We start from the raw sequence: 27855 nt of genomic DNA, 5'->3' as shown, positions 1-27855 counted from the left end.
TACACGTCAGCAGAAGGAAGGTGAGATGAAATTACCCTACAGATGAGCTTCCTTCAGAGAGTAATAGCATCAAGACCACAAAAGCCCAACAGCCTGAAATGACAATGAGGAGCTCTTAGGTTCAAAGAGCAAAGAGAAGGCATCTTGATGTTATAGGTTTTCAAGAAGCCTGTCATAAGTCCCACACCAAAAGCCCCAATCTCCATGTTAAATTCCATTTTTAGCATCCAGCTTTAACTCAAGGCCCTCTAGGTTCATGACAATAGGGAAGGGGCTGGCCTTCTTAGCAACTACAAAGCTGTGAAGAGCTGGATGATCACAGCAGGCTCTCCCATTGTGCCCAAAGAGAGATCCCATAGCAGGAAGTGGTCTGATTTCTGGGAGAGGGGACAGGCAGAGGTTCTGTGTTCTACCAGTCACATCTATGAAATACAGCAAAGACACCTTTCATGTTTTCCTTCTTATTTGTTACCCCTAGGAGGCACATCATCAAGACAGAAGGGCTTTCTTGGATGCATCCGTTCTTTACACTTGAATGGGCAGAAAGTGGACCTGGAAGAGAGGGCAAAGGTCACGTCTGGGGTCAGGCCTGGCTGCCCAGGTCACTGCAGCAGCTATGGAAGCAACTGCCACAATGGTGGCAAGTGTGTGGAAAAGCACAGTGGCTACTCTTGTGACTGTACCAGTTCACCATATGAAGGACCTTTCTGCCAGAAAGGTAAGCTGGGTATGCATGCCACTACTGTGTCCAGTCCAGTAGCATCTGCACACCAAGGCCCGTAATCCCAACACTCCTGTATGTCCATGTATGTGATACCCTATACCCACGTGGCATGGTCAAGCCAATGGTACCAAAGACTTTGGGAACTATATACTGAAAAGTTTCTACACCCCAATAAGCCTTTCTGCTGACACAATAATCTGAATCAGACTAAATCAAACCATATTAGAAAAGGCCCAGGTTTAATAAATACAAATGTTCTCAGGTTACCTTCCAGCCCCCCCCCCCATCCCCCAGAGAGGAGACAGGAAAGGAAGATGATAAAACCACATATTTGTTCTCTGGGGAGCAATTTAAATACCCTATAGGAATGTTCTTGAGCATCTCTGGGGCTCGGGGGTCATCATTTGGCAGGCTTTCTTGTGGGCAGAGTCTGAACTGAGGTAACTCCCAAGGGAAGGAGCTTGGGGTAGAACTTCTACCCTTACATTCCAGACTCTATGGATATGTGGATACCAGGGTCTGGGGTGATGCCTTCAAGTAAACATTCCAGACTCTTCGGGTATATGAATGCCAGGGGCTAGAGTGATGCTTCCACCCAAATACATACCATTGCTTCTCTGTGTGGCAATGGTTAAAGCAATATTCTCCATGCCCTCAAGCAGTTGCCCTGGCTTTGTACTCTCAAGTTCTCCCATGTTAACTTAGCTTGATCATCAACATAATCATATCCTCTCTCCTGGTATTGGACTTGCATGTTTGCAGGCAGTGCAATTGTGCTTGGTCTAGTTGAAAATGGACACATCATCCAGACTAAAGAAATAGCTGGAAACTTACTAACATTTCTAGTTCTGGTACCTCAATTAGAAAATTTATAAAAGGACCACAGAGTTGAGTACAAAATAAGCTATAGAATCACTTAGGCTATCTTTAATTTTTTTGAAAGTATACATGTGAAGAATATAAAAAATTTATTCAGCCTGGTCTACAAGAGCTAGTTCCAGGACAGGAAGCTACGGAGAAACCCTGTCTCAAAAAAATTCAAAAAAAAAAAATAATTATAGTTATTTTTAAACTTTTGTTTACAAAAAAGAAGAGTTTGCTGTGCACCCAATGTAAACAATGTCAAGAGAACAATATTTAATATTAAAATGAAATATTTTAACTGATGCAGGGCCCAGTCATTCTACATGACACTTATCTATTCATGAAGACACTCTCTTTTGGTGTGTGTGTGTGTGTGTGTGTGTGTGTGTGTGTGTGTGTATTTCTATGTATAAGGAATATACATGCCAGTACAGACCATAGGAAAAAATGGGTATGTGTTCCTCAGGTGACATCTACCCTGTATTGTGAGGCAGAATCTCTTAGGGGTTTAGGCTCTCCAATGGGCTAGGCTGACTGGCAAGCAAGCTATAGGGATATGCCAGACTCTGTCTCTCCAGCATTTAAATTGCAGCCATCACTAGTTACTATTTTTTACCATGGGTTTTAAGGATAAAACTGTAAGCACTAGAAAAACAGAGCCATCTCTTCAGCTTGTAAATACATTTTCAAGCTCTTCCACCAAGCAATTGTTTTTTATTTAGTCTAATTAATCTGTAAATTAAAGAAAAAAAAGGACCCAGTGTTTTTCTTGAAGGGTTCTATAACTTAATTTCTCCTCTCATTCATTGTGTGCTTTTCTTAAACTACTTGGGATTATTTGCTTGTTATTTCCAGGAAACATGATAAAATCCTAGGGAAAACAAACACTGGAACAAACTTTAGTGCCAACCAGATATTAAGTCAAGAATCAGAGGTTGAATAATAAAATAGCCCCTAACCAATAGCCCTTTACTGAAGACAAAACTTTAAGTTTTTCTATTATGTTTATTTTGTTGAGGGAATTCATGTGCTATAACACATATGTGGCGGTTAGAGGAAAACTTGTGACCACTGGTCCTCTCCTTCTACCATGTGGGTCCATGGGTCAAACTCAGGTCTCAGGTAGGGTGAAAAGTGCTTTTACCCACTGAGCTAACTTGCTAGCCCTAAAACTTTTCTAGATAAGGGCTCATAAACTTATAGCAGTTGTAGCTACTTACACATGGCCTGCAAAAGATCAATCTGGTCAATATTCCACATGGATTTGGAGGGATTCATGAGGCCCTGCCCCTAGCTGACAACCTATTGACAGTTGGTTAGCTGATTAGTTGAGGAAGAGTTGGTTTTCTTTAGGGTTATGACCACTGTTCCTGTGTCCATGCTATCTCAGATGGCCTTACATGCATGCCAGGGAAGATCTTAACCTGCGGCTGTATCGGGTGGGAGAATCATGGCGACTGCCTGACTTGGCTTCTTTCTCCCAGCATTCTCCTCTGTCTACTCCACCTACCTAATTTTCTGTCCTACCAGGCCAAGCAGTTTTCTTTATTAGTTAACCAATGAAAGCAACAGATAAGATACAAGACCCACCTCCATCACGAAATGAAGTAAAATCTATGAAGAAATCCTGCTTACTAGCTTACCCCTCTTGGCTTGCTCAGACTGTTTCCTCGCCAAACCCAGGACCATTTGCCTAGGTGTTTCACTGCCCAGAGTGGGCAGCACTATCCCATCCCACACAAATCATTAATAAAGAAAATGTCCACCCAGACTTGCCTATAGGCCAATCTGATGGAGGCATTTTTTTTTAAATTAAATTTCCCTCTTCCCAGATTTTCCCACCCTGTATCAAGTTAACAAAATTAACAAGGACAAATGCCCCCTACTCAACTTGACACACCAATATATTACTATTAAACCATAACCTTTCCTTTTTTGTTTGCCTCTATGATCTCATATTAATATCAGAATATCAGTATCACAAATATAAAACATTCCAACTTTTTTTTGGGGGGGGGATTTTGAGACAGAGTTTTCTATCTAACAGTCCTAGCTCTCCTGGAACTAGCTCTTGTATTCTAATTTTTACAAGTCCCACAGTTTTTAAAAATTTAAACACTTTTAAAAGTTTATTTATTAAATATCTGAAGTCTCTCTAGTATTTATTCTAGTCCCTGAAGTATTTGTTTCTCTAAAATAAAAAATAAGTAACATCCTTTCTTATTTGAAGAAAAGAAATAGAGCCCAGTTACAAGCAAGCTAAAGTAAAACTAAATGTAGACAGTGTAAGAAGCTCAGTGCTTGGCACTGGAACTCACTCATGATTATACCTTCTGAGGACCTCACCAGCTCCACTTTTCTGGTTCTCCTATCTCTAGTACACATAGCTCCTCTTCTACAGTCATACCAGCTCTACCCCACAACTGCTGCTTACCTTGTTTGTCCCACAGTCCTGGCATCGCTAATATGATAAGATCTCTATCTTCACCAATGACTCCCTTTGGTGACTCTGACATTACCATATGGTACCAAAGTTCCACTTCTCCCATGACCCCTCTAAAACTGGGGTTTATGCTGTACCTGAAGATATACCTTCATCAACGGTCTCTCATGGTGCTATGCTTCAGCTTCTCTCTATGACTACTTCAATTCTTCAGTTTCACACCACCAATACCAGAACCATTTGGAAGATTCTTAGATGATACCAAGTTTTGTGCCAGTTTGAAATGTAACTGTGGCCTCTCTGGCCTATAGCTTTGTGTGCTAACCCTGAGTAAATAGCTCCCAAAAACTTTTGCCATAGTGATGCTGATCTCTTATTAATTACAGCTAATTCCTCAGCTCCACCTGAGCAGCATCTGTTTTTTTCAGTGAATTATACCTTTCACCTTCAGAGATTTGTGTTGTGGGAGTCTGCTTGCTTGTTCCTGGCTGCTCAGCCCCGAAATAAACACACAGAAACCATATGATTTGCAATACTGTTTGGCCAGCAGCTTAAACATATTTCTGGCTAATTCATATCCTAAATTAACCTGTCTCCATCAATCTGAGTAATGCCACAAGACTGTGACTTACTGAGTAAAGTTTTAGTATCTGTCTCTGGTGGGGCTACATGACTTCTCCTGAGTCTGCATTCTTTCTCCCAGTATTCACTTTAGTTTTCCATGTCTACCTATATTCTGCCTTGTGCAGGCTTAAGAGAGTTTCTTTATCAACCAATGGTATTCACTGCATACAGAGGGGAATCCCACATTACCTCCCCTTTTCTGTTTAAATAAAAGGAAGGTTTTAATTTTAATGTAATAAAATTATATAAAACAAAACAGATATTAAGCAAGAATTACAGTTACAATATTTATATCTACTTTATCTTTTATCATAACTAAGGAAAACTATAATTATAACTATCTATTCTTCAACTCCACCAAAGACTCCAGAAGAATGTAGTATTACCTAAGTAAACAGGAAGTTCATTGTGAGCAACCTCCAAAACTCTAAAATTGACAGAGACCATCTTGCTGCCTGGATAGTCACCCAAAGTTTTCTGTATCATTGGGGCATTTATCTAAAATCTACAGGCCCATAGTATTCAGGAGACATTTCCATAAAGCAGGAAATTTGAAAATCTGTTTTGCCTTGTAGTGGCAAAGTCCATCAGCTGCTTTCTTCTGTGTCTTGCAGAATGTCTTGTATATTCTCTCATAAAGCAGGAATCCCAAAGGACCATCTCACTTTTAGGCAAATATAGCAGTCATTTCTCTGTCTTCCCTACATGTCCAATTCATACAGCATAACAGCAAGCAGTCTGGGAAAAGAGCAGTTTCTTGCCCAAATGGCTAACAAACTTCCTAAGTAGCTTCTTTGATGCCCATCTTCCTCTTGATGTAGCTTGAGGTTTTGAGGAGCAGATGTGTCTCACTGTCATGAAAAATCTTAAGCTCTCAAAGCATTGTAAATGCCATATTATGAAGGTCTCTGAAAGATTTGAAGAATACGTATAGAACTGAAAAATATATCTATATATCTAGAAAACCTAACAAGACTACAAGCTTGACTATTATAGATGACTTTCTATTAACCTGTATTTCTTATGTATTAAATTTTAAAATGAGCTACACAACAATAGCTTAATCAAGAGCAGAAATACACATAACAAAATTGACTTTAAATGTGTATAAATAGACCAAGATCAATACCAATGCAAATTATTCATATCTATGTCATATGCCCCTTTAAATGTAAGCAAACATTTATAGGCAATATTTAGGAATATCGGTGTAATTCTCTCTAAATTGTTACCTGAGTTTTGTTGGGCAAAGTAATTTTTTGGGGTGTTCATGGCAACATTTCAGGGTGTCTTGATCCTTCAAATCACATTAGTCTGGAAGAAATCCACAGATTCTCATTTTCTGTGGAAACAAATGAAGAACTTCTTTTCCAAAGCAACATATTCTTAGACCCAAATTCTGAAGTCATGATACTTTCAATATATATATATATATATATATATATATATATATATATATATATATATATGTTGGTTACTCAGATCCTTCACAGTCAAAAAAATCAAAGAAAGCACAGTGATATTCATGATCCAGACTATGTATATTCTATCTTACATGGCTTATTTTTCTCTACTCCTTTTAATCTATGACTGTCTGTATTCTTTTTAAAGACTTTCTTTTATTTTTTTAAAAAAACATTTACTTCTTTTTATAACTATATTCTTTTTGTCTAGCAAGCCAAAATAAATTTATCCAAACACTGTGACCCAATTAGAGGGTTTTTTTTTTTTATCTGAATCTGTCTTTATTGGGTATCTGTAACTTTCTTCTGAACAGAAGTACTTCTTTTTTTTTTATTGAGAAAAAAGAAATTCCGCCTCCTCCCAGCCTCCCACTCCTCTCCCCGTCCCCCCACTTCTCTCCCCCTCCCCCCACTCCTCTTCCCCTTCCTCTCCAGTCCAAAGACCAGTCAGGGTTCCCTGCCCTGTGGAAAGTCCAAGGTCCTCCCCCCTCCGTCCATGTCTAGGAAGGTGAGCATCCAAACTGGCTAGGCTCCCACAAAGCCAGAACATGAAGTAGGATCAAAACCCAGTGCCATTGTCCTTGGCTTCTCAGCAGCCCTCATTGTCTGCCATATTCAGAGAGTCCGGTTTTATCCCCTGCTTTTTCAGTCACAGTCCAGCTGGCCTTGGTGAGCTCCCAATAGATCAGCCCCACTGTCTCCGTGGGTGGGTGCACCCCTCTTGGTCCTGACTTCCTTGCTCATCTTCTCCCTCCTTCTGTTCCTCATTGGGACTTTGGGAGTTCATTCCGGTGCTCCAGTGTGGGTCTCTGTCTCTATCTCCATCCATCGCCAGATGAAGGTTCTATGGTGATATGCAAAATATTCATCAGTATGGCTATAGGATAGGATCATTTCAGGTTCCCTATCTTCAGCTGTCGCAGGAACTAACTCGGGACCTCACCTTGGGCACCTGGAAGCCCCTCTTTGCTCAGAAGTACTTCCTTAAAAGCTAAGTTACATAACTATGACTAAGGCTACTTTGCCTTTTAGCTCTGCCCAGTCTAACATGTAGGAGGACATCCAGTTATTGCCTCTAAGAGGCATTCTCTCCACCCCAGAATCAGGATCGGGTTGCAGCAGGTCTGTGCTGCCAAGAAGCAAGTTGTAGCACTCTGCTCCCAAACGTCATTTCAATGTTCCATAGCCAGACCTTCAGAAAGAGTCAGAGTTCATGCTGGCAGCACAGCCCAGGAAGTCATTTCAAAAGCAAAGCTTTTTTTTTTCTGCTACCACTGAATCAGGAAGACCTCTCTTAGAAGAGCTGTAACATGCACCGGCAAGCAAAAACCATTATGGGAAAAATAGGAGGCTATACTTTGTTTTTTACTGTCTAGAATTCTTTTCCAAGCTCTCTCAGATTTTATGTGGATTTAGCTAGCTCACACTGGACTTCCAGTTTGTAGTATCAAGATAGTAAATACAAAATATCATACAAACAATCCTGATAAGAGTCTATTTTTTCCCCCTGAAACTTAACAAGCTAGGCTTCCATCATCTTCTTTGCTTTCAATATTATGTTTCAAATTTTTACAGAATACCCCAGTAGACTCTTAGCACACAGTGTCAAAAAAAAAAAAAACAAAACAAAAAAAAAAAACAGCCCAAAGTGCCAAATACATTCCACGGTCCTCCCTAAAGCAGTACATTTATGTCTATCCAGCAGCATACCATGAAACTGCTCCCAACTTCTGTTTCAGTTTTTCTCTTCTCTTATGATAACTGTTTTGACCAAATTAACTTGGGTTGGAGAGGATTTATCTGGTTTACAGGTCATAGTCCATCATCAGGAGACAAGGCTGTAACCCAAGGCAGGGACCTAGAGACAGGAACTAAAGCAGACACCAAGAGGGACATTGTGTACTGGCTTGCTTCCCATGACTTGCTCAGAATGCTTCCTTGGATAATCCAGGAGCACTTGTCCAGTGGTATCACTGTCCAGAGTAGACTTGGATCTCCTACACCAATCATTAATTAAGAAAATGACCTCTACACACTTCCCTACAGGCCAATCTGATGAGGAAATTTTCTCAATTTAAGTTCCCTCTTCCTGGTTTACCTTGACCCTAACAAAGACAACATGCTGGGTTCTCTGACAGAAAGAGTGGGTGTAGAGCCAGAATCACCTGACTCTCCCTAGGGCTGAGCAGGATGATGAGTATAGAACAACCCAGCCACCCCCCACCCGCCCTTGGCCACCAGGAGAAACACACACACTGAATTGGGAGTCTATCAAAGCAGGATCTCATTTAAAGTATTGAGCAGTTACTTATATAGTGTTATAATGGGGTTGAGATGGACTGAGGCAGAGTAAAGAACAAGGGCCAATAATATTCTGCCAAGCTATAGGTGGTAGGGCTGTGGTGGGTCTTGGTTGGGTAGCCAGATACAGGTCTCCAAACTCTAGTTAGGCTCAGAAAGTTACACTAGACCTCATGCCAGCTCAAGTTAGGCTCAGGAAATTACACTGGGCCTCACGCCCAGGCCTCATGAGGCCCAACATCTCTCCCAGGACCAGCTGCCAAGAGGGGGAGGGGCTCCTCTTTTCTGATGACCATGAGATTGGCCCCAGTGTCTATAAGGAACCTAAAGGTTCTATCTCATATTGTTAGGGCCATCTTTGGTCTTAGTCTGGGTATCAAAGGTCCAATGTGTTTTGACTGCCCTTTTCCCCTTATTTAAAGGGGCTAGAGATGGCCCCTCAGGAAGTTTAAAGGCTTTCTCTAGAGATTGAACTTGGACCTACAATCCCTTGTCCAATGGAATCTCTTTTTGTACCAGGGGCATAAGGTGTGTGGCACATCAGACTTGGCTGGAACTGGCAGACTGAATTCCAAAGCAGGATTTTGTTTAAATTCTAAAGTGGGATTTTGTTTAGTCAGGTACACTGAACTTGGTTCCAAAGCAGGATTTGTTTAGTAAAGAACTGCCCCATTTTTAATGGGGGTATACTCACCCACTCACCCACAGACCAATAGGCCCATCATCGTTTCTTCCATTCCTTATATGGGGCACCAATCTGCCGGGTTCTCTGGCAGAAAGCTGGAACTCCCCGACTCTCCCTGAGGCTGAGCAGGATGGTGAGTACAACCCAGCCACCCTCCCCACCCCTATTGGCCACTGGGGAGAAACACACCCACTGAATCAGGAGTCTGTCAAAGCAGAATCTTGTTTAATGATATCAAGCAGGGAGTTATACCGGGTTGTGATAGGGGTGGAGAAGCTTGGGATGGGTGGAGGTGGAGTAAGGAACAAGGGCCAATAATATTCTGACACGCTAGAGGTGGCTGGGCTGAGGCAGGTCTAGGTTGGATAGCCAGAGAAAGGTCTCCAAACTATATCTAGGCTCAGGAAGTTAGACTAGGCCTCACAACAAGCCAAGTTAGGCTAAGGAAATTACACTGGGCCTCCCGCCTGGGCCTCATGAGGCCCAACAACAACATGTAATTAAAAAATACATTATAAACTAATTCAAAGACAAAGGTGTTCTCAGTTTTCACATGGGGAAAACTCTGCTACCACTCTCTGCAAGGTTGGAGGACCTTCATGAGTAGTCCCCTCATTACAAGGAGCAAATGCAGATACAGGCCAGACATGACACCAAAGTTTACAGTGTCCTGTAGCCTCTGTGTCAAAATCTTCTGGGGGGGGGACTTGAACAAAGACCCTTCCTGCATCTCTCAAGGGACATCCAAATATCACCTAACCCATCCTATAGCTGTAGCTTCACTGTTACAGGCCCCTTTCCTCCAACATTTGTATCCATCCTCCTCTGTCAATACTGATACAACTTTTGCCTGCATTGGTAAAGTACATTTTTCTCATTTCAACCCATCAGTTAAATAAACATCTGTGTCCTTCTTAGCCTTTTTAGGGTCCTGCCTACTTTGGGACTTCCGATTTCTACCTCTTTATTGAAATTAAATGATCCCCTGCATAACCAATGGATATAAGATGTTCTTAACCAAATATTCGTCTTTACAATTCCCCCTGGGAAATGTAATTTGGAACTGGAAAGGAGAGTCATGCTCTAAGAGAGAACCCTGAACAAAGAGTGCTCCCTGCTGGTGTGTTCCTCCTGGTTTTTAGTGCGGCGTCATGTATGTCAGAGATGAGGTTTGTTATCACTTGGGACATCAAGGATGGAATTAAGGATGCGTGTTCATTTACCAGTCCTGGGCCAAATCACCCATTTCCTGTTCATTATAGTACTATAACAAGGAAGAAACATTCATCTGGACTTATAGTTTCAGACATTTTATTCCACAGTTACTTGGCTAGAGCTTTTGTGTCCTTGTTGACATGGACATAACAGGTACATGTGGCAGAGAAAAATCTATTTCTTACAGCTTTTGTGATACAAAAATAAAAGAGAGGTGTGTGGAGATCCCAAAATTCCCTTTCAAAATCATGCCATCACTCTCCCAGCTGCTATCCAGCAGGCTCTACCTTCTTGGGTTGCTTATAAAGGCTTATTTTTATTTTCGGATTATTATGTAACTTTATGTCATGTGTGTGGGGGTGCCTAAGGAGACCAGATGAGAGAATCAGGGATTCCTTAGAACTGTGGATACAGGGTGTTGTTAGCTGCCTGAGATGGGTGCCAAGAACCAAACTAAGGTCCTGTGGAAGATGAAGAGCGCTGTGCCTCTGAGCCATCTCTCTAGACCAAGAGATGTAAAAGCCAATCACGTTTTTTTGCTGAGAACATTTGATTTATTTGTTTTCCTGCTTTGCTTTAGGACTTTTTCTCATTTGAGATTCTGATTTCATTCTGAATGAAACTATGATAGAAATATCCCTCCAGGAATGTAGCTTTGTGTGTGTGTGTGTGTGTTTTAAAAACATTTATTTATTGCTAGTCTTTTAGTTAGTTACAATTCAAATCCAAAGTAATCCTATTTGTTAAGGGGTATGCTGTCCTGGTTCTTGTTGCTTTTGCACATGCTCTTCCCTAAGCAGTTTCAGATTCTTTTCTTTGTCAGCCACTTCAAACGCTCCTGGCCACCAGCAACCTTCTGCCACCCTGGAAGCCATTCCTTTTTCTGTCTCTGGATTTGTTGAGACTGGAACTCTCTTATAAAAGAAGCCTAATACATATTTCTTCTTTGTGTCACCTTTCTCCCAGTAGATAGTGCTGTCACTTCATTCATGCCATGACGATTTTTTTCTTTCTATTGCTAAAGTGTTTTGTGGATACTCCTAACTGTGCTTGGCAGTTTGTCAGTCAGTGGACACTAAACTTTCCCCACTTTCTGATGCTTCTCAGTATTACTACCACTGAGACTCATGCGCATGTTTGGAAATGCCATGATTTATTTTTTAATTTTGTGTTACTTTGCTGCATTTATTTATTTGAGCAAGTTAAGCTCTTGGGGTCCATATGTGCCATGTGGTCCTGTAGAAGATAAACAACTTTCAGAACTCGGTTTCTGTTCTCTCTGTTTGTGACGATACAGTGAAGAAACCATCAGAAACAGGTTTCTTGTCTTCCCCCTGTCAGTGATGGCGCAGAGGAGAAACCATGGAAATCGCTGCTCCATGAAGAGCATACCTTTGTTGATTGTGGATATGAAAGAGATAACAGACAGCAGCATTTGGAAGAGTCAAGAAAAGAAAGAAAAAAAGAAAATAGGACTGGCCAGGGCAACCTCCCTTGCGGGGGTTGGGGGCTGGCAAAGAAGTAGAAGAAAATAGATGAGATAGACTAGCAAGAGAAGCAGGAGTGTGGGCAGCAGTAGGGGACTTGCCAGTTTTGTAATTTAAAATAACCTGGGAAGTAGCATAGTGGAGGAGGTGAGATGGCTCAGTGGGCCAGGATTCTAGTGTAGCATTTGAACTGTGTAACAGGTACATTTGTCAGGTACCAGGGGAGGCTGAATGTTATCCTTGGGCTTTGATAGGTAACCACAGCTGTATGCAAAGGGAACTGGCCCTTTCCAGTAGGCTGAAACCCATTTCACAGGTTCCTGAGAAATGCTGCCTGTGAGCTTTGATTGATATATCCACCAGAAATCCTCCTAGAGTTCATCTTGAACTAAGCCCAGACTTTCATTTTTGACCAACTAAATTGGCCTTCTATTTTTGGGGATACATGGGGTTTTCCCCTTTAGACCTAACATCGTTGTATAACACTGGGTATAAAACTCAGGTCACTAAGCTTGGTGAGTGACCAAGGCACTTACCTACTGAACCACCTTGCTAAGGGTGTTTTATTTCTTGAGGAATGACCCAATCATTTTTCAAAGTAGGTTGCAGTTTTTCCATCCTTACCAGAAGTGCACAAAAGCTCTAGTGCTTTTCTGCACTCTTACACACCTGTTATTGTATGTCAGTCTTTAAGCAGACAGCCTACTGTATAGGAAATGGTGTCATACTGTGCTTCCAACTTGCTCATACCTAACGACTAGTCATCCTAAACATTGTTTACATCATTACCATTCATCACTACGTCTTTTTTTGAAAAACGGCATATTCAAATCTTTTGCAGATCTTTATTCTGGTTGCCATTCATTTTCATTTTTTTTCTTTTTGTTCTGACTATATGTTCCTTATAGAAAATTTGCAAATTTATCCTCTCATTCTGTGAGTTTTCTTCTCACAGTCTTCATTTTATCTTTGAAAGGCAAAAAAATTCCTACATTCTGATGGAACCTAATTTATCTTTCCTTTCTTTTATTGATACTACTTTTATTGTCATACAAGAGAAACAATTGGTGGGTTTAAGAACACAACAATTTATATCTATGATTTCCTCTAAGTATACTATAATTTTAGCTATTCTATTCAGGATCTTGTTACATTTTGAGTTTATTTTTATATTTAATGCAAGATTGGTCTTTATATGTTTTTATTCTTTACTTTGCCAAATTTCAATTACTTTATTATTTATTTAATAGATGCTCTCTATCTATCTAGTGTGTGCATGTGTGTGGGAGGGAGAGAAGGGAGAAAGAGAGGGAGAGAGAGAGAGAGAGAGAGAGAGAGAGAGAGAGAGATTACCAGCATGCCAGGGCACTGTGATGCCAGAGCACAACTTTTATGAGCAGCTCCTTTCAGTCTGCCTCATGGCCTGAACTGAACTGACTGAACTCAGATCCTCAGGCTTGGTTGCAGACTTCTTTATCCTCTCAGCCACGCTGGTAGACTTGACATGATTCGTTTTCCTGCTAATATCCATATACCTGATCATGATTTATCCATGTGTACCTCTTTGCCTTCAGCTCTCTTCCATTGTTGACTGAATGATCACTTCTATCACTTGAATATTTCCATCACTAAAACTGCTAGATAATAAATTTGGAAGTGGATTACAAATCTAGAAAGTTAAACCTAACGGCATAATCTTTTAATAAACAAATGAACAAAAATATTGATTATATTTGATATAGTGGAGATGTGGCAATCATGGTGTATCTTGTATTTATGCCACATATTTCATCTTATAATTACTTCCTGCATATATCATAAATACTTGTAAACATATGTTTTAACCATTATAATAGTTCCCTTTGTAAGCACTATTTTCTCTTACTTAATTCACCTGCCACTGAATCTCTACAGAAAGAATCTGGGTTCTGGTTCTTATTCATTTACCATTGTCCCTCTGAGACAGTAGTTAAGTATTTAATCTCAAAATTCCTTGATTTCTGCATTTATAATGAGTGGAAAATGCAGAATTTTATAATAGGGATCATGTTTAGCACTCAGTGCATACTGCATACAGCATTCAAATTCTCTCCAAATGCTCGCTTTTAGTATTTTTGAAACGTTATACTATCAGAAGTTAAAATAATAATAAAAATAAAATTCACTAAATATACTTTAGAATTTATTTATAAGTAATATGGGGAAACTAAACCCATTCCAGTAGCTTTATTTCCTGTCATGAAACAGAAGAAAATGTTTGAAAAGCAGAATCTACACATGTTGTTGAATTAAGTTTTATATTGAAACAATGTCTAAGTATGAGGAATAATTAATACTAGTTTCAGGGAAAGAATGAGAACATTTTTGTGTAGCACATCTAATTATACATGAAAAAATCATAATCTATATGCCCATATCTAATATGTTTTTTTCATATATTATGAATCACATATACATTTGACTGTATACATAAACATCAAGTAAAGGCTTTTATTTTGTTAACTAGAAAATACTAGCTCAAAATGCACCTGTTAAGTCCTTAAGGAAAACACCTGTATCAAGCAGATCATGAGCCAACATCTTCATGGCCATATGTGTATGCCTCCTATTTTTAACATAAGAATCACTGATACGACTTCCTTGATTAAAACCGAACATTCTTTCTGAACCTTGCCCAAAGTGCACTGGAGTCCTGGTCTGGCAGACTGTATGCATGAACTTGTAGCATTCCTTCGGTGGCACGTCTACAGCAGAGTTCTCACAAGGCAGAAAAGTGGCAAGGGCATTACGAAGTAAGTTCAAGTTTGCTTATGTTCTCAGTGTCCCACACATACCAGGGAATGTTGAGAAAGATTAGAAACACTCCACCCTTCATTTGAGAAGGAAAGAAACCTATCATATCCATATTAACTCAAGCTTACCACATAGTGTTCCAGTCAGATGTGTGCACACAGATCTGAATTGTCTTACTATACAAGGCAACTTTCCTTTCATACCTGGATATAAAAAGAAGAAAGTCAAATCTAGCTCAAGATCAAGCTGGACCTTGGCAGAATAAGTATTTCACTATTTCAGCATGTTAACTGACATACAGTCAACAATGTGACATTTTACTTAAGGGCAACTGAGATGGACTTAGGTTAAATGATCTTCTTTTTCTGTGTTTGTGTATTTGCAGCATTGTGGACTGGTGTATGTGTGTACTCATGCATGCATTAACACTTATGTGGAGTCCAGAGATCATTAATAAATGCCTTCCTCAGTTGCTCTTCATTTTATCTTCTGGGACAAGATTTCATAACAAATCTGGTATTCACCAATTTCTAGACTCGTCAAGGAACACTGGGGTTCTTCCTGTCTCTGCCTCCCCAGCTCTGGTGTTACATATACATGCCACCACACCTATCTTTTTATGTAGGTGCTGGAGGTCTAAAATCACCTCCTGAAAATTGTGCAGCAAACACTTTACCAACTGAGCTATCTCCCCAGCTCTAGGTGACACTTTCTTGCAACATAGAGGTTCCATAAGTCCAAACCCTGCTGGGCAATCCTCCTCAGTGCTTTATGAAGACTGTCTCACTAAACAACGTAGTAATACCAAGAAAGGGTTAGTGTTCTGATCAACTTCCTTAATCACATTTGTAATTATAAACAATGGATGCAGAGGACTGGGCAAATGGCTCTGCCAGCAGCATGTTTGCCCCAAAAGCGTAAGAGTCTGAGTCCAGATACCCAGCACCACAGTAGAAAACAAGATAAACAAGAAGTTTCACTAGTTGAGCATATACTTTTGTTGTATGTAGGAATATATACATATTAGAGTATTACTCAGCAGTAAAAAACAAGGACTTCTTGAATTTTGCATACAAATGGATGGAAATAGAAAACACTATCCTGAGTGAGGTAAGCCAGACCCAAAAAGAGGAACATGGGATGTACTCACTCATATTTGGTTTCTAGCCATAAATAAAGGACATTGAGCTTATAATTCATGTCCCTAGAGAAGCTAAATAAGAAGGTGAATCCAAAGACAAGCACATAGGCATCCTCATGATTATTAACCTTCATCAGGCGATGAAAGGAGACAGAGACAGAGACCCACACGGGAGCACCGGACAGAAATCTCAAGGTCCAAATCAGGAGCAGAAGGAGAGGGAGCATGAGCAAGGAACTCAGGACCGCGAGGGGTGCACCCACACACTGAGACAATGGGGATGTTCTATCGGGAACTCACCAAGGCCAGCTGGCCTAGGTCTGAAAAAGCATGGGATAAATCCGGACTAGCTGAACATAGCGGACAATGAGGAATACTGAGAACTCAAGAACAATCGCAGTGGGTTTTTGATCCTACTGCACGTAATGGCTTTGTGGGAGCCTAGGCAGTTTGAATGCTCACCTTATGAGACCTGGATAGAGGTGGGCAGTCCTTGGGCTTCCCACAGGTCAGGGAACCCTGATTGCTCTTCGAGCAGATGAGGGAGGGGGACGTGACCGGGGGAGGGGGAGGGAAACGGGAAGCGGTTGCGGGGAGGAGGCAGAAATCCTTAATAAATAAATAAATTTAAAAAAAAATAAAAAAAAAAGAATGGCATTTGAGAAAAAAAAAAGAAGTTTCACTAGAAGACGTGAGATAATAAGAGTCCTGAGCTCCCTGGCCAGCCAGTCTAACCCGTCCATGATCTCTATGTTCAGTGTCTCAATAAAGTAGAGAGTGACAGGGGAGGACATATCTCCAGTATCAACCCGAATGCTCATCTGCACATGTGAACACATACACAAGAATAGATTTGATCTGCCTCAAAATTAGTAAGAAGCCCATTGTCTGATTTTTTTAAACACTGCTCACACAGTGCTTTGTGCAAGGAAAGAATGAGCAGGCCTTATACATACCTCAAGTAGCTTAGTGGCTATGTGATTGAAAGTATGTTCTCGTCTTCTTTTTTTGCAGAGATTTCAGCTCTTTTTGATTCCGGCAGCTCAGTTATATACATGTTTCAAGAACCATACCCGGTGACCAAGAACACAAGCCTGTCATCTTCAGCTATCTACGCAGATACAGCTCCATCAAAGGAAACCATCACACTGAGCTTTGTGACAGCACAGGCCCCCAGCCTCTTGCTCTTCCTCAATTCCTCTTCTCATGATTTTCTGGCTCTCCTGCTCTGCAAAAATGGTGAGTGTTGGTGGCAGGAAGCCACAAGACCAGCCTTGATGGAAGGTACAGCTCCTGCTCAGCAATGCCATGCACAGCCTAGCAGCTGGGCAGCCTCAGCAGAATGCTTCCTTCCACTTTACCTTCGTGAGCCATAATTCGTATCTTGGGACCATGTTCATTTGCCATCAAGATATCAAACTCATCAACTTTAATTTGTCTTGATTATGTTGTGGTAACTCTTTATTGTGCTGTAACCCATTAAGTATAAAAGGTCATAGGGAGGTCTGAATTTCAGAAGGGCAGTTTCCACATGTATCTGTCATCTTTGCTGCCATGCTCTTAACTGTGGCCTGGCAAAGCATAAATAGTGGTTGGTTTATAGATGGGCATTGTCTAGGTTTTCAGAGAAGTAGGATGTGGGAGCCATATGCTGTGGCACAGAACCTCACTTCTGAGAATCTGACTTTCCGTTAGACACCAACTCTTTCTCCATAGTCACTGACTGTTAATCTGTGATATTTGCCACACTGAAATGGCAAGGCTTAGAGTATTCTAATTAGCTAAAGAGCACTACTGATTCATAAATGGAATTTTGCTATTTCTTTCAATTCTGGCAATTATTTCAATTATTTGTAAAACGTATGCCTTCTTCCAGGGCTTAGTCCCCTGAAATCACATGCATAGATGAACTCATGTCTTTTGAAGGCTACAGTTTGTTGTTATCTTGCTTCTTTGCTGTTGACATTCCCAGTGCAATAGAATTTGCAAAGGAACCTTCTCTTCTTGGTTTTCGAGCTATCTACAGCATCTAGCTGTCGAGATGTTCATGAGCACATGATGATGATGTGAATTGACCTCTGGAAAGAAGGGACCTCATGGATACAAGAATGTTTTAAAAAGACAGAAATTGTATCATGCAAGAAATATTGATGGTAACACATACAGCAGTAGTTGAAAGTCAAGCTTTATGATCATATGATTTCTTTTTAATCACACTATTCCAGGACAGAACCTCCTAATAGAGCTGACCAAGTACTCTATGAAATCAGAATCCTACTGTGTATAGCTGTTTGAACAAATGAGCTACTGAAACATATACATACTTCCCTATCACATGATCTCACACAAGCACTATCCTGTGGTTAGGAATATGGTTCTATTCCATGTACCATGACAGGATTTCAGACATTTGAACAATTCATCTCAACCACAAAGCTAAGATCTATGGTGGAGGGTGGTGTGGTCCAGCAGAAGTGACACACATGGAAGGCAGCATGAACACGACCCTGTCTGCATCTCAGGTGCAAACTACGTTGGTTTTTTTTTTTTTTTTGGTGTTTGTTTTTTTTTCTTTCTGTGTGTGCGTTATCTTTCTCATAGTGTACTATGTATGATTTGAATATAAAGAACTATTCATTTATTCATAATAATTGATAATGGAACATGGGGAATGTGGAGGATGAACCAGCCTAAAGGTCAAAAATAATAATCGAGAGCCCATAAGATGATACAGATGTCATTTATTCTGAGACTAAAATAGATGGGAAAAAATAAAATATGAATAGGCAAGAAAGAAGGGAGAGAAAGAGAAGAGAATAATGAGGAGGAGGTAAAGGAAGAGGAAGCAGAGGAGTAGAGCAAAGAGGAAGGGAGGAGAAAGACAAAAATGGGAGGAAGAAGAAGGTAAAGAGGAGGAGGTTTGATTAAGTTTTCAAGCCCAAGGGCCCTTTAATCACCCGCTTCTCACTTTTAAGGTTATGTACAAAAATATGCCAACAGATTCGATCTTGAGTCTTGCCATGTCAAGCCTTTTGAGTGTCTGAGGCTGTCTTTGGACCATGGGCATGGACAATTCGAGCAGGTACATATTGGGCAGACAGATAATCCATGGAACTGCTAGAATGGTCTCCTTAGAGTCAGCCAGTACTCTCCCTTCTAACCTGTATCTCTTTCTCCTGGTGTTTTTGGGCCACAGTAAGATGGGTATACAGACACAATTGTCCCCGAAGTGTTTCTAGAGTAGGCCTTCACATGCCTGCACCACTCACAGTATACTTCTGATAATATAACTGCCAAGAATACATGAAATGCACAACAGGAATCACCGCATCCAATTATTCTAATGAGGCCATACTGTGCTTAACTCTCCTAGTATCTGGCTCGCCATTGAAATTAATATTCTTGCTGTGGCAGGTTTCTACAGTTCTAGAAACTTGAGGTACAGGGACATCAAATAACTTGTTCATAATAGCACAGAGTTTATTTTGAGATTTTGGAGAGAAAAACTAGTTTCACAGTTTTGAGACTGATTTGAAGCAAGTTGACTTAAGTATTGACTAGAAAAATTAACTCTGGTCAGAATCACTCTGATTTCCTGCGAGAGTCACACTTTAAAAAGACAAACCTTTGCATTTCCTATCAGGTCCAATCAGAGGCAAAGCTACATCCTGATGTATGTACCTCCCATATACATGTGATCAAGTACATCTGGTGTAGTAGGAAAAGGAAAAAAAAAAACTCTTGTTTTGAGAGGTAAAAACACCAGACATATTGTTTCCCCAAAACTATGACTCCCCGAATTTTAAGAAGTTACCTTGCCCATGGACATGTGGGCTTACAGAAGAACCTTAGCTCTTACAACAACAAACAAGCTTCAGCAAGGGGATGCAACCTCCCTTACTCAGCCCAATGCCATAGTATTTGGTTGTTTGGTTTATTCTTGTGGGAGACTTTCCTTGGAACTCTCAGGCTTGCTGCCCCAGCCCCTGAGTGGTGGGATTATGGATGTGCACCACCACAGCAAGTCTGTTTTCTTAGTTACTAGGGCTGGATGAAAAATGCTAATCCTTTAATCTTTGAAACGCATAATTCTTTTAAATAATTGACATTTCTTTAGTGGGAAATCATTCTTGAATCCTCCCTGGAATATTTACTTGTGTCTTCCTTTCAATACGTCCTTAAAGTCTCTACTGCAACCAACTTGACCATATAAATACTTACATTTAAAAAACTCCAATGAAATTCAGAAATCAGAGATGCATAGATCCTTACTATTGACTGTGGAGGACTCAGGAAGATGTGAAAGCTCAGGTATGCAGCATGGCTTCTCTGGCTAACAGAAGAGGCTCTTGATACAGAAACCTTCCTTTTCCCAGCCCAGGAATTTAACTTGCACATTTTCTGTTTGATCACATGTTTTATTCAGGGGGAGGGATTTCTCTGCTAAGGGGCTTTTATACACTCATTGATTCCCTTCCTCTAACCCCTGCCCTCCCACCACCCTTGTACCCCATGCAGTGGGCAGTCAGGTAGTGTAGAAGATGGTGAATTCAGCATCTGTGGTGCTTCCACCCATCTCCTTATTGTTGACCGCTTTTGGGTGGGCTACTCAGTCTAGAGATTGTAACCCACCCTGCAGTCAGTTATTCCAGGGTCCCGGAGAGGCACTATCTGGAATATATGAGCTGAGAGAGAGGAAGAAGGCCATGCAAGGTTTGTCAGAGCCTCCGTTTATTAGAGACGGGGTACAGCTTATATAGGGTAAGGAGTTGGGGGGTGGGCACAGGGGCTTGGGCTCTTGCCACGTGGTTCATGTTGGTCACGTGGTCCAGGTTACCTTCGGTCAGGTCACATAGGCCAGGAAGTCACAACTAGGAGTTGACCACACCTAGTTCTCTAGATAGTTTGGAATGTGGGGTGGGTTCCGCTAACAGATAGCTCTCCATTAACAGCCAATTTGGGTATGGGGTAGGCTCTGTCAATAGAACGATTCCTAACACAATTAGGGGTGTGGGGTTCTCTGCAGACTCCCCAGGGTGATGGTTCCTGCAATAATCCTAGGAGAAAGTGGCTCCTGACACCTTATCACTCAACACACAGCTAAGACATTATCCCCATTGTTTCCTTAATTCTCCTGGTGGTATCACTAGAATGACTAATGTGAGAGATTTGAGGAGTAGGTGAGATGCAAAATAACAACCAGCAACCTAGTGCTGTCTCCAAATGAGACATATGAAAAGAGACAGATTCAGAAACTGCCCAAAATGTGCAAAAAACAAACTAGACAGACTTGGAGTGATCTGATTTCTGTAGTAGTAGACTAGCTAGAAAGAAGTCTTTGACTAACATTAACAATAGACTTCAGAGCTTAGAAATTATACTATTGAAACAAAAGCCTTTAGTGGTTTTAAGTTCCTTACCATTAGAGGTCTTCAAATAACAATTAAGTGACATTTGCTGAGGAAACTATAGTAATTTGAGGAGTAGGTGAGATGCAAAATAACAACCAGCAAGTGTTTAATTTCTTCCTAAGTCTTAGATTTTGGGATTTTTTTTTTATTCCCACCTTGAATCATCTCCCATGGATATTTCTGTCTGTGAAGGCTTCATTTGCAGATTTTGAAATGCTGCTTGAGGAATTATCAAGAATTCCTATTTTCAGCATGTTCCTAGTTTATTTACAGCATTAAGCCATTGACCTGATTAACAGTGGGCCAGAAACTAAGAACATTTTAATGAAATTTGGGTTTATTTAGTGAAAAATGTGCATCTGAGCCCAAAGCAGTGGCCCACTGCTGGAAGTGGAGGCAGGAGGACTAACGTTTAAGGACAAATTCAGTTATGTAGCATGTTCAAGACCTTCCTGGGCTACTTGAAACCCTGTCTCAAAAAAAAAAAAAAGAAGAGAATCAGTTTCCCTTTGGGCATCAGGGGTCCTTACAAGTTGAAGGAAGGTAAGGAGAATGAAAGTTCAGTTGGTGAAGATGTTTACCCTGAAACCTTCTGGAATTGGGATGCACTCACAGCAATCCCTGGGCAGAAGCAACAGTCTTGTGTTAGAAAGATTATTACTTTGTCTGGTTTTAAGGTACTTTTGGCAATTTGGTGGTGATGCTAAGATGGCCAGCTTAAAAGGGGTCCCATTTTGTCTCTCAGTAGGATGCAAACTCTAACGCCAGCACTGTGGCTAAGAAGCCACAGTGTAGAGTTAAAAGGATAAATCTTGTGAACAGTCAACAGAGTTCTCACCAGGCAAATTTATTTTACATAGCTTGTCAGGCCAGATGTGAGAATATGCTTGTGACTCAGAAGTATGCTGTGAGCCTTGGCCTGGCAGCAGTTAGATCTGGCAGGACTTCATGTAATTCTTCATTGTTATTCTTTTTAGTGTCGATGTCTCCAGTTCTGGACATACTCACCCTAAGTTGCTGCTGTCACTTTCAGTGAATAAAGGGCCTGGTGTTTAAATAAAGGAAATGATAGTAAATTCTGGGATGTAAATTCTCTCTCTCTCTCTCTCTCTCTCTCTCTCTCTCTCTCTCTTTCTCTCAAACATGTACAAACACACACACGTACGTGCACACATACCCACAAACACACAAGACACATAAGAGGTGGGAGAGTCCTTAGAAGACACAGGTTTTGAGCTACAGAAAATTACTCAGAAACTTGGCAATTGGAGCAGAAGCTTTAAATGGAATTAGAATATTCAGAGGGGGGGAACACTCTAAGTTTACCCTTGATCTCTACATTTTATTTTATTTTATTTTATTTGTGTGTGTGTGTGTGTGTGTGTGTGTGTGTGCGTGTGTGTGTGTGTGTGTGTGTGTGCGCGCGCGCGCGCACGTACACATGCCCAAAGAAGGAGGAAGCCATGTGGAGGTCATGTGGGGGCCAGAAGATAACCTTTCATGGAGGCCAGCAAGACCTTCCATTTCTTTGGGAGATTATCTCTCATTGGCTATGAGCTCACCAATTATGATATTCTGGCTGGCCTATGAGCTTCAAGATTCTGTATGTCCCTACCTACCAGGTGCTGAGGTTATGGTACCTGCCACCACACCTGGTATCAAACTCAGGTCCTTATGCTTGCAAAGTCAGTGCTGTATTAACTAAAACACCAGTCCAGCTGTACCTTTTACTAAATAACAATTCTCCCTTCCCCTTAATACTAACATTTTTTTTTCTTCAAAATTACCAATGTAACAAATATTCTCAGCACTCCTTCCAATGGCAGAAACCATTTAGTATTTCAGAGAGACAGACATGGACCCTGCCATTAAGAATCTGGTTTTTAGCCAGAAACATATATAAGTATCAGCTTCCCACAAGCATAAGGTTCACACAGCTTGAATACAATGAGACTATCTTCTTCAAAGAAGACTGAATACTAGGAACATGGAGAGAACAAAGAGTCCCATTCATTCTTGTAGTAGGAGGTGGCTAGTTAGTTCCTGGCTGCTTAGCTCCAAAATAATCACACAGAAACTATATTATTTAAAACACTGCTTGGCCCATTAGCTCTAACTTCTTATTGGCTAACTCTCACATCTTAATTTAATCCATTTCTAGTAATTTGTGTATTGCCACATGGCTGTGGCTTAATGGCAAGATTCCAACTGGCATCTGTCTCTGGCAGGGCTACATGGCTTCTCTCTGACTCTGCTTCCTTTTCTCCCAGCATTCAGCTTAGTTCCCCCTACCCCAGCTCTGTTCCCCTATAGCTCTGCTATAGGCCCAAAGCAGTTGTTTAATTAACCAATAGTGTTTGAAGGCGTGAGTCACAAACAATGCCAAACCAGTTTGGAATTATGATTAATAGGGTGGTATTTATTTAAAAGGGAAAAAAACTTACAGATCACCGTCCAAGACAACAGCCCTCTGGGCAACCAGGAAGGGAGTCTAGTCACCGGCGGAGGAGGAAGTGAAGAGAGAGAGGAGAGGGAAGTGACTGCTTTTCTAAATGGAGAGAGACCACGCCCCAATGGGCTGGTATCTCAGCGGCTATAGGCTGGAGGAGCGGGAGGACCTCCCGCAACAAGTGTTCATAGCATGCAGATGGAAATCAACATCACCTACCCTTTTCTGTTTAAATAAAAAGAAAGGTTTTAACTTTAACATAGTAAAATTACATATAACAAAGCAGGTATCAAGTAAGAATTATAGTTACAATATTTATATCTTCTTTATCTTTTATCATAACTAAGTAAAACTATAATTATAACTATCAATTCTTCAACTCCAGCAGAGACTCCAGAAGGATATAATATTACCTAAGTAAACTGGAAGTGCATTATAAGCAACTCCCAAAACTATAGAACTAACAGAGGCATCTTGTTACCTGAACAGTCACCCAAATTTCTCTGTATCGTTGAAGCATCCATCTTAAGCTTATAGGCCCATAGAATCCAGCACACTTTAACATGAAGCAGGAAATTTCAAAGACAGTTCCACCTATATTGGCAGTTTGTCAGTCACTTTCTTCTGTGTCCTACACAATGTCTTGCAGACTCATTCATTAAGCAGGAACCTCAAAGAATTGTCTCACCTTTACACAAGTTTAGCAGTCATTTTTCTTTGGGTCCTGTATGTCCAGTTCATCAGGCAGTCCAGGCAAGAGCAGTCTTTTATTGCCCAAATGGCTAACCAACTTCATAAGGAACCTCCTCAATTCCCATCTTCTTCTTAAAGTAATAGTGCTGCCAGGAGTAGATGTGTCTCCTTGTCATGATAAGACCTAAATTTTTAAAATATTTTAAGTGCCATATTCTGTAGTCTTTGAAAGGTTTGAAGAATGTCTATCCACCTGAAATACATCTCTGAATATCTAGGAACTCTAACTAACGTGACTACAAGCTTGATTACTATAGATGACTACCTATTAACCTATATTTATTAATTATATATTACATTTTAAATGAGCTGCACAAACAAAATACTTTAATCAAGAGTAGAAATATACATACAACAAAACTGACCTTAAATTTGTATCAATAAGCAAGATCCATACCAATGCAAATCTTTATCGCTTAAACACATTTAAGTGTAAACAAACATTTATAGACAATATTTGGGATTATGGGCATAGTTCTGTCCATTTTTTTTCTTGCTATTTATTGGGCAAAGTAATTTTTTGGGGTGTTTAAGACAACTTTTCATGGGGTCTTGGTCAATCAAGTCATATTAGTCTGGAAGCAATTCATAGGTCCTCATCCTCTGTGGAAACAAAAGCAGATACTCTTTTGCAAAACAACATATCCTTAGACTCAAATTTTGAATTTAAGATACCTTTGAAATAAATATGTTGGCTTAGCTTAGCAGTCCCAAGAATCAAATATCTCTGCCGTAAAAAAAATTCAAAGATAACACATTAATATACATAATCCAGACTCTGTTTATGTATATTCTGTCTTTATGTTGCTTATTTTTCTATATTCCTTTTAATCAATAACTGTCTGTACTCTGTCTCTTTAAAGACTTTATTTCATTTTTTAACTTCTTTTTATAACTCTCTATACTGTTTTTCTTCTTTCGCTCAAGCCTATGTATGTACTTATTTTAAACACACTGGGTCTCATTTAGAGATCGTTTCTATCTCAGTTTGTCTTTATTGCGTATCTGTAATTCTTTACTGTCCAGGAATGCTTCTTGATATGATAAGCGCTACTTAAAAACTTAAGCTGTGGCATTGCTAGGGTATATATGTTACTTCCTGCTTGTTCTGTACAGTCCAATGTGGTGGCCCTTAGTGCCTGAGACTGCTGGGTGGGAGTCATCCTCAACCCCTCAATTCTGATAACTAGTTGGTCCATGCTGTCACCAAGTAACTTGTAGTATGGTATCCACAAACCCCATTTATATGCTTCTTAGCCAAACCTCCCAAAAGAGCCCGAGCCGTTCATGCTGGTGAATCAGGAAGCCACCTTTTTTTTTTTCTTAAAGAATCCAAATAGTTTTTACTGTGCCCCATACTAGCTGCAAGTTCATCTAGAAAAAAATTTGTGTCAACCAAGAAACTGTGTAAAACTCTGCTATTTTGTGTCTAGAACCGTTGCAAGTAGGCCCACTTGTTCATCCTGGTCACATGGCCTGCTTAGCTCGGAAATAACCACACAGAAATTGTATTAAGTCACTGCTTGGCCCATTATCTCCAGCCTCTTACTGGCTAACTCTCACATCTTGATTTAACCCATTTCTATTCATCTGTATATTGGTATGTGGCAGTGGCTTACTGGATAAAATTTCCAGTGTCTGTCTCCAGCGGATCCATGGCATCTCTCTGACTCTACTTTCATCCTCCCAGAATTCAGTTCCATCTTTCCCACCTACCTAAGTTCTGCCCTATCAACAGGCCAAGGTAGTTTCTTTATTAACCATGTAAGCAACATATAGACAGAAGGGCCTCCTACACCATAGATTTTCTTTCCAAGCCCTCTCAGGTTAAGTGTATTTTAGTTTGCCACATTGGTGCCAACACATTCTCACCGAGAAAGTCACAGAACATTACATGAAGTAAGTGACTTTTCAATCACTGGTGATGTGTCAATATTCTTTTGGTAAACAAAATTTTAATAAAAATATTTTATTGTGTTTCCTTCATTTTATCATGCTATTTTCTCTATATATTATAAAATGTGTGTGCATATGCACCTGTGTGAATTATTTTCTTCACTTTTTGCTCTGATAAATTATACTAAAAAAGCAATTTAAGAAGAAAGAATCATGGTTTGAGGGTACAGTCCATCGTGGAAGAGAAAGAATGGTAGCAAGGAGCTGAAGGCAGTAGGAAGAAAGGAGAAAAGAATATTGGTGCTCAGATCACTTCCTCCTTTGTCTCCAGTCTAGAACTCCAGGCCATGGGATGGTCCTGCCCATGTGTGGGATATGTTTCCTAACTTCTAACTTTAGTTAGCCTAGTCTGGACAAACCCTCAGAGGCATGGCCTGAGGCTTGCCTCTTCTGTGATTTTTAGACTCTGACAAGTTGACAATAAATATTAACTCTCACACTGTCTATATATGTACCCTCAATGCAAATATTTTAATTGGTCTTTTTTGTTCCCTTCTGTTTGAAATAAATAAGTGAAGTTGGAAGATGGACAAATAAAACCATCGATCTATGCTGAAATTCAGTACAAAATCCAAATGAAGCTCCCAGGTCACCTTCCCTTCGTGGTTGTTCAGCTGCCTTTGGAATTGAGGGATTTGTGTACCTTTGCTTCAGCATTTCTCTTCTATCAATTTTGTTGGAATAGAAATTTATAAGCTTTGCAGTCTGAATTTCTGATTGCCCACATCTCAAAAGGAATAATTATGACATGGGATACTTTGTATTTCATATGTTCTAGTTCAAGGGCAATAGAAAGAAGAAGAGTCATGCCAGGAAGTATCTTCAAAGTGCAAAACCTAACAGTTGCCAGACAGGGTTAACTTGACTATAGGATGTCCTTACTGTTCCTGCTTCCTCTCAAGGGAGCCCTTCAGAGGTCACTGCCTCCTCTTGCCGCACACTTCTCTGACATCAGTATATGCTTGAGTTCCTCTGGGCAAAAAGATCTGATGCAAAGAGCTGGAGAGGTATTCTCCAGAACGTTACTTTCTTAGCCTCACGCAGCCCTATACACTTCAGTCCCTGGGACTTCTCTATCTATTGACAGTCTCCAGTATAGGCTTGATTCGCATCATTCCACATACTTATGACCTTTAAATAATTTCTTACCTCGCTTTCATAATCCATTTCATAATTATGTGACTGTGACCCATTATAACCTTTAGCAATGGCCATAAGTGCTCCTTGAGGACAGGAAGTGTATAGTACCTTACTAACCCACACTGCTAAGTGGTGTGTCTGAGCTGAGAAATAAACCATATGGGTGGGATGTGATGTGAATACTATTTCTTGTTTCTCTCTCTCTTTTAATTGAACCCTTTAAAGTTTTTTTGTCTCCTAAGTATCTAAATATTATTTGGATGTAATAATATCTAATATAAACAGAATTTTGTCCCTCTTTTCCAGCTAGACATTGAAGTACAGATTTCTCTTTCTTCCGTTATGGCTAGAACTGGAGAAAGAGAGTAATTATGTTAAACAAGGTCATGGAGGCTTGATCCCTGAT

General features: G+C 40.3%; 1 protein-coding gene across 3 annotated transcripts in view; it reads left to right on the top strand.

Moving 5' to 3' along the window:
* Window positions 1–27855, top strand: part of Cntnap5 (contactin associated protein family member 5) — a 956023-nt gene that overhangs the window by 818648 nt on the left and 109520 nt on the right. For all 3 annotated transcript variants that reach the window (XR_005974031.1, XM_041648130.1, XM_041648128.1), the window contains 2 exons: window positions 479–718; window positions 16755–16979. Coding sequence is in view for 2 of the 3 variants with exons in the window: in XM_041648130.1 (XP_041504064.1) it covers window positions 479–718; window positions 16755–16979 (465 nt within the window). In the remaining variant the exon portion in view is untranslated. The remainder of the gene's footprint in view (window positions 1–478; window positions 719–16754; window positions 16980–27855) is intronic.

Source organism: Microtus oregoni, unplaced genomic scaffold (genome assembly GCF_018167655.1).
Source record: "Microtus oregoni isolate MIOR12 unplaced genomic scaffold, Mior012 000003F_ref0000135, whole genome shotgun sequence".
In the NCBI taxonomy this organism is placed as follows: Eukaryota; Metazoa; Chordata; class Mammalia; order Rodentia; family Cricetidae; genus Microtus; species Microtus oregoni.
The sequence above is the reverse complement of the archived record's forward strand: the minus strand, read 5'-3'. Positions and strand labels throughout refer to the sequence as shown.